The 7,751-nt window shown below is 51.2% G+C and overlaps 2 protein-coding genes across 2 annotated transcripts; both read right to left on the reverse strand.

The window, feature by feature from the left end:
- Positions 1-4,960: 4,960 nt before the first annotated feature.
- Positions 4,961-6,256, reverse strand: LOC109861147 (the record flags this gene model as incomplete). The annotated part of the gene is made up of 2 exons (XM_020440660.1): positions 5,626-6,256; positions 4,961-5,488 (listed from the first exon to the last, which is right to left on the reverse strand). Coding segments are annotated over exons 1-2 (1,159 nt in total), but the record flags the coding sequence as incomplete, so codon positions are not given.
- A 486-nt stretch (positions 6,257-6,742) lies between these two features.
- On the reverse strand, positions 6,743-7,420 carry LOC109861146. Its single transcript, XM_020440659.1, has 2 exons — positions 7,361-7,420; positions 6,743-7,171 (listed from the first exon to the last, which is right to left on the reverse strand). The coding sequence occupies exons 1-2, from the start codon at positions 7,418-7,420 to the stop codon at positions 6,743-6,745; spliced, it is 489 nt and encodes a 162-aa protein (XP_020296248.1).
- Positions 7,421-7,751: the final 331 nt, after the last annotated feature.

A 7,751-nucleotide genomic window follows, 5' to 3' on the forward strand; every position in this document is an offset into this window, starting at 1 on the left:
TCGAATAAATCTGTGTCCAATAATTTTGTGTCCAATAATTTGGTGTCGAATCGATCGGTGTCGAATCGTACTGTGGTCAAACGGAACACGCCCATACACATTTAATCAGTTGATTACTTTAAGGTAATTACAAGCGGAGCCGGAATAAATCAACAGATTACCTTTTATTGATATGGAATAAAACGCGGATTGTTTACCGGCAAGGTGGCTGTATAATGCCAATAGAAATTATTTACTGGAATAAGCTTTTTCCAACTTCTGATTTCTTTCTTAATTGTAAATTCTTCATTTGCGAGTATAACCGGATTTCCGATGTCCTTTGCACAGGGCGGTTGACTTACTGTATTTTCCACCCACGCTATTACGCGACGCCAACGTTGAACTCGCCACCCAAATCTAACAGCAAGTTTATTTTGCTTTGACATCTACAATTAAGAAGTAATTAATTTATTACACTACGCGGCGCGAAATTACCGATACGCACTGAACTGTATTATTTCTGGAAAAAAGCACAGTTTAATACCTTGAGTGGAATGCGCAGGTTAGCGCGTTTCTTTTCTCGGTCGCACACAAACAAAGCACTTGAGACGGTCGTCTGGACGGACGGCGCCACTTTGTCGGGAGACGCGGCGTCCTCCAAGATGGCGGTACCTACGTCAACGGGACGCGGCGACGCCGTGGACGAGAAAAAAAAAAGAAACGCTTCAAGATGTGCAGGTAAGCGCGTTCCTGGAGCACCGGGGTATTGAAGATGCGCTGTTCGAGCGCTTCCTCTCAGGAATTTAGGAACTTAAAATTATATTGAATGCAAAAATTACTTAGGTGCAACAAAATAAAGCAGATATAACTCGATTAAGATAATAATATAATATTTGGTATATTCTTAACATAGCAACTTGCATGTAATTATTACAATAATTATTAACGATTCGAGTGTGATTGAGATATTACTCGAACGTAGAACGAGTTGTGTCACTTTAATATGAAAATAATATTAAAACTATACTATAACTGGCTTAATAATATGAAAGTGACTTACAATATAGCTTCTTCTAAATTCTACGCAGTATGAATAAATGTTGAATGGACCCGCTCATTGGGATGAGATTTTAGGATGTAAACTTGGAGGTTGACCCGTTGATTGTCGGCATGTAGAATGACCGCTTGGTCGGAGGTAGAAAATGTCTGACTTGTTGCTTCGAGATCCGTGAAAGAACTGCGCTCGGCTTGGCTCCAGAGCGAAGAAGTCGGGCCAGCTTGCTAAGAGAGGCAGTGATGGGGAGCGGCCGGCGCAGTGTTGGTAAGAAGGACGCTTAGGCGCGGTTTGAGGATTAAGCCGTGTTCATGCAAGTACGGCAGAAAGGATCTAGGAGAAAGTTGTCCGGAAAAATAGATTTCTATTGTTCGGAGCAAATCCAACGGAAATTTTAGTGTTAAAGTGTGTTTTAGGCGTACAGACGGCGTCATAAATTCAAAGAATAGGCGCGGGGATCACATAAAAAGTCTAGTTGATCCAAATATCCATTAGTCCCAATATCGGGTGTCCACTTGTGGACTTATCGTGATTACGTTGGGGCGCTAGAAGATTGCGTCAGCGGGCGAGAAGAACGATACGAGTTCCCGTCGCGTCCCGTCGCTGGCCGACGCCGGGATAATTTTCTCATCTAGCCGCGCAAAATATCGCTCCTATTACCTACTATATAATTGCAATCTGCCGTCAACGGGCAACTAAAAGTTCGTGGCTAAAATCGCGCTACCTACGGCAAACAAACCGTCCACGAGTTTCGTCATTTTTGTCGTTGCGCCGTGTATGCGTGCCGCGATAGCCGCGTGCCGAAGACCGGCCCCAAGCATAGTGTACGACATCTGATATTGTAAACAAGCGGAAGGCCGCTACACTCACAAGCTGTCGCAACTAACTACATTCTTTGTTAACCTGTTTATCATTTAACTGAGCTGAGTTTCTTTCTCGTTCTAAGCCTAAAAGCCGCCTCCCGAACCCCCGCCTTTCCGTTTCAGATTTTGAGCTGCCGTGAAGCACACTTTTGGTGGAGAAATTGCCGTCACGTCTGGCTAAATTGGTGAATTCATTGTCTTGTGTTTGTGCGGCATGATTCTCACGCCTGGCGCCCAAGTTTTGTTCATAGACTCTTTCGAGTAAGCCAAGGACGTGCCGAAGGTGTGTGTGACGCTCTCGTACACCACCCAAAACGGGAGCAACAAAAATAAAAATACAGTTGCTCACAATATATATATATATATATATATATATATATATATATATATATATACACGGTGGACCACTTTAATCTCAACAGCCATATATCTCAATTTTTATACATGCTTTGGAAAACTGGTTCAGACAAAAGTTGCTTGGAATAATAGGGGCCAACTATCTGTGCAATCAGATTTGACCTTGACAATAAATGTCAAGGTCATTTCAAGGTCAAAACGTTTTTTTCTTATAAAAACCCATATTTTTAAAACCGGATTCGAAAAAAGCGGAACTTTTTACGTCCAGATACGTAACTAAGTTCAACATTAACGTGACTTTCATAGGTCAAATAAATCCCTAAAAACCAACCCTGCTAAACCACAAGTAGGCTAACCCAATAGTTAGGTTAATCTAAAGACAAGCAGGCAACCCTATAACCACCAGTAAGGTTCCGCAAAGGTAAAATTACAGCGATCACGTGGTTGTAGGATTGCCTGCTCGTCTTTTTTTTTTGTTATTGAGGGAAAATGCGTTACGTATACCTGGCTCTTCGGGGGAAGAAACCAGGTTATGTGGGACTCCTGTCAAAGAGACAGTATACCCACTAAAACCCCTCGGTGATCCTTGCGCACTAAGAGGGAGGGTGGCTGCCCTAAAGGCACTTACACCTCCCCTCACTTCTTTGTGCTGTAGCAGCGGAATTCCGCTGCTCCTTCCGCTGGATGTCGGAGGGGGGAAGAAGACCGGATCACCTTAGCCTCTCACCCCTACTACTGTGCGGGCGGCGTGCAATGGCCGAGAGTGGCCCCCGCCACTCCCTTCCTGTCGCCCGCATCCCGCCCTAGTGGTCCAATTCCCTGCTCCCCCTCCCAAGAGGAGGATAGAAGACAAAGAGAGGAACAAGCTCTCCTACTCTGGTGCCGGTGCACCCATTGATCGCCAGGTGGACAAGTCTACCAATGCAAACCAATAACACTATGGAGGGAGGCGCTGGCCCTGGCGCACCCTCTCTGCCTCCTCTTTCGCGGACATTACTTTTTCGCAAAATGCGAGAAAGGCCCGTTAACTCTCTTGATCCTCTATTATCCACATAACCACGGATGATAGGGACAAGTTTTGCCCAATCACCGAAGTGAGCAGGATCCGCTCGCACAACCACGCCGGACATTCGGCTAAGGTGTGATCGGCCGTGTCCGTCGTTACTCCCCTACAGTAATTGCATAGGGGGGAAGAAGCCCTACCTATGCAATGGAGAAAATGATTAAAAACCCCATAATCAGATATGATTTGGGTGGCTCTAAAAGAGAGAATAGCCCTCCTACATTCCAGCTATTGAGCTAAAACCGGCTCAAAGGCTGTGCGCTTCCGTTGACCGGAAAGAGCATCATTCCTAAGGCGCTCTTGCCATGCATCTATTGCGTTGCGTTTTGCCTGATCTCTAAAATCTAGCATCTCTCCTGCTAGATTTAGGCGTTCTTCTCTGCTGCCCCGGCGCGAGAACTCGAAAATTCAAGCCTGCTTTTCTGCCTGCAGCTCAATAGGCATTACCCGGACTAATACGCGGACTACCTCTCTAGACACGGTATGATAAGCGCAAACAATACGAGCGGCCACCAACCGTTGCATCTCTGCAAGCGAGCGCAAGGCTCCCCGCACCTGCACTTTTCAATGCCAAACCGGTGCCCCGTAGAGCATCACTGAGTGGACAACCATGGAGTACAGCCGCCGGACCCGCGTGCTTGGTCCACGCAGGTTTGGCATTAAACCCGCCAAGGCATTAGCCATGCGAGTGGCCTTTTCCGACGTCCGGCGGAAATGCTCACAAAACTTCCATTGATTGTCCACCCACAGGCCGAGATATCGCATGTAGGGCCGAGACAATACTACAGTGTGCTCCACCATTACCCGAACCGGGTTATTCCCTCGTTGGGCTCTAGGTCTAAAAGCCACCACCTCTGTTTTGGATAGAGCAAGTGACAGGCCCAGATGTTGCATGCGTCGAGCAATAACAGCGACAGCGATGGAGGCCAGATTCGCTGCCTCTACATCCGTACTCCCGCGCGCAAGGACGAGAGTGTCGTCCGCGTAACATACGAGGGAGCACCCGTCTGGGAGACCCCTCCGCAGCACGCTATCGTACCCAAGATCCCATAGGAGTGGCCCTAACACCGACCCCTGCGGGACCTTACACGACACCCGACGTGAGCGNAAGCGTCCATCCGCGCACGGGAACACTATCTTCCGATGACTCAAATATGCGTCCAACACCCCTTNCAGATAGACTGGGAAATCCCAGTCCAGCGCTGCCTGTCGTATGCTGTTCCACGACAAGGTGTTGAACGCATTCCGAACATCCAAACTCACCGTCACGCAGGTTGCCCTCTCTCGATTATAACGCTCCACAGTTTCCCGGAAGCGCAAGACTGCATCACACGTAAATAGGCCCGCACGAAAGCCATACTGGCTCGGCGTGAGGCCCCCACGCTGCGAGATATGTCCCTCAATACGGCCCACGAGTATTCGCTCCAATAATTTGCCCAGCTTGTCTAAGAAGCACAACGGCCTATACGACGTAGCCTGGGCCCCCGGCCTTGGGAATCAGAACGAGGCGCGCACATCTCCATATTAGGGGAAAGGCCCCCTTTTGTAGGCAGTTGTTATAGCAGCGCCTGATGTAAAGAGGGGCAACTGCTGCCACACGGACAAGGACCGGACACGTTATTCCGTCCATTCCTGGTGCCTTACGGCGACTGGCTATCCTCTTAAGGGCCGCTGTCATCTCGGCAGCGGTGATATTAAATTCCGGGTTCCATGGAATCTGGTCCCGAGGTTCGTTACCCGCGACCTCCCGCACCGGGAACAAGTCGCTCACAGCTTCCAGAACCTTTTCTACCTCTAGAGTCTCAGTTATAGAGGGACCAGCCGCTCGCAAGCGGGACAGAACAATCCGGTATAGAGTGCCCCACGGATCGTTATTCAGGGTAGTCATAAGACCAGCCCATGCCGTCTTTTTCGCCGCCAGAATAGCGCACCGAAACTCGCGCTGAGCCTCTCTCAGCGATATGCGCAGGGCTTCCAGGGCCTCAGTTCCAATTCGTCCGCGTTGCCGTGCACGCGTGTACCGCCTTCGCCACAGGAGGCATGTAGACCGCATCCTGGCCAATTGCGGTGTCCACCAGTATGCGGATTTTCTTCCAGCCACACCTCGAATTCTTGGCATGGACACGTCACAAGCATCAGTTATGACGCGGGTGAGCCATGCGGCTTCGTCGTCTGGCGGGGTTGCAGGGGTAATGGAATCGCCCCATACTCCCCCCCCCCCAACACAGCCGCTTCGAACGCGTCTAAGTCCTACTCTTTATAATTCTATCTGTTAAAATAAACACGATGGATAGTGGGCGCGCCTCTACCTCCCGTACGTACGCCGAACGTTATGTATCGGTGGTNCGATAACGATTCTGCCGGTAACACGCGCCACCCTGATATTAATGAGTACACGGTCGGAGAACCCCAGGACAAATCCACAATAGATCTGCCCTGGGAGCGCACACAAGTTGCTCCCCGTCCAGTATTTAAAATGCGCAGCTCGTGTGCCGCGGCCCATTGCTCCACCATCTGGTCCCTGCGATTCGGGCGGGAGGAGCCCCAGGATATCGATCGGGCATTAAAATCTCCCAGCACGAGAACGGGGTCTTCACCCGCTCGCCGTATGCTGTCGCTGAGAGCTTCCAGCGAAACCTCAAACTCTTCTAACAAAGAGTTGGGGGAGAAATAACAACTGTAGAGCGTTATGTTCCCCCATTTAACCGCCACGTATCCGTGGCCTTTGTCCACCACTTGCTGCACGGCCATGCTCCCAAAACCAGGGATCCAGGTGATGGCAGCGAGGCCGTCCAAATCCCCGGCCCACGTCGGAGAATCCGGAACGCGCCATGGCTTTGATACAGCCATAATGGCTGTCTTTCTCTCCCTCATCATGTGCGTGGCNAGATGCTGCGCAGGACCACTTCTATTAGTGTTTATTTGGAGAACTTGCGCCATTGTCGGCATCGATGTCCATACGCTCTCCTCCTTGGGTGACCGCCGCCGTCCTCCGCACAGCCCTAGTTCTCAAAACAGGGGAGGGGGGCGAGCAGGAATGTTCATTCTCCCTTGCATCCGGGATGGGCATGACTCGCCGCCCGCTCGATGTCCCGCCATGAGACCTCTAGTCGCACACGGTATGCAATGGGCGGCGTTTTTGCAGTCCCGCGCGACATGGTCCTCTTTGCCACACCTATAACAAGCCTTGCTATGATCGACGTCACTGGTACACGCTGCCCGAACATGGCCAAACTCCATGCACCTGAAGCATTGGAGTCGCCTGCCCNGTAGCAGCGTGGCCCTGGCTATAGTCCACCCGACTCTAATTTTCCCCGCTGCAGCAACCTTCTCGGCCACCGGTAGCGGGCATCTCACCCAAATGGAACCGGTTCCTGCGCGCGTTTCGCGAAGTACGCCCATACGTATCTCCTCAGGGGGACACGCTCAAAAATCCTCCGACGCAATGGCCTCTTTTATTTCAGAGACATCTATGCTGGCATCCAAGCCTGTTAGGCGGAGCTCGCCCTGCTGTACCGGACGTGTGACCACCGCTTTTCCCTCTAATACCGGAGTCAGAGCGGAAACGAGACGCTCCGCTTTAACTGCTCCTTCAGGGCCCGGGATCTCCACAAGTATTCCGCCTCCAACGTCGCGTTGTACCCGCGTGTTCGAGATCCCGAGTTCCTTCAAGGATACCTTGTCCTTAGCGGCTCGCATAATATCCGCATAAGGGATATTGCTGTCCTGAGCCCGTCCGATGGCTACGGCTGCCGCTCTTCGGCGTCGACGACGACGTCCTCTACGAGGCATAGGCGGAAAGACCTCTGGTCCCGTCTGCTGCTGCGACCGCTGAACGCGCGTCAGCTGTGGCCGCTGAGGTGGGGATAAAAATGCTCGCCCAGTTCTCTCCGTTCGGAGGACATCCTCCCCTGCAAGCTCTCTCTCTCTCTCTCTCTCTCTCTCTCTCTCTCTCTCTCTCTCTCTCTCTCTCTCTCTCTCTCTCTCTCTCTCTCTCTCCCTTAACGCAGGATTTTTGCGGGTGCTGATTCCCGCCTTATTTACACCAAGCTTGCGCGAGCAAGCACTGCTGTGCTTGACCACGGTAGCCCATTCAGGCTCCATGTCTCTTGTTCTCTCTCTCTCTCTCTCGTTCTCTCTCGCCTCTCCGCAGAATGTCGGACTCCGCCGGAATAGCCCCTCGACAATCAAGGCGGGTAGAGGCGCGGCCTACACAGTCCTGTAGAACCGGTGCTTCTGTGCTCTCCGGATCAAGGAGAGTCACAAGACGGCACAGCACATTTTAAATCCCGGACATCCGCCCTTCCAGGGCAGAGATACGTTCCTCCATTCCGGCTTTACCAGGGAACTGGGCCGGTAGATGGGACTCGAGTGTCCGTGGTTTGCCCTGTGTAGGCTGGCGCTTCGGTGGGACCTTTACTGTCCCAGGTGGAAG

This window comes from Pseudomyrmex gracilis, unplaced genomic scaffold, assembly GCF_002006095.1.
Source record: "Pseudomyrmex gracilis isolate BER0280 unplaced genomic scaffold, ASM200609v1 scaffold_601, whole genome shotgun sequence".
NCBI lineage: Eukaryota > Metazoa > Arthropoda > Insecta > Hymenoptera > Formicidae > Pseudomyrmex > Pseudomyrmex gracilis.

What these genes read in the sequence shown, in the direction of transcription:
- LOC109861146 (XM_020440659.1), bottom strand. Translation starts at nt 7,420, where the DNA reads ATGGAGCCTGAATGGGCTACCGTGGTCAAGCACAGCAGTGCTTGCTCG. An exon ending in CTTGCTCGCGCAAGCTTGGT is followed by an intron (nt 7,172 to 7,360) that starts GTAAATAAGGCG and finishes TCCCCACCTCAG; the next exon opens with CGGCCACAGCTGACGCGCGT.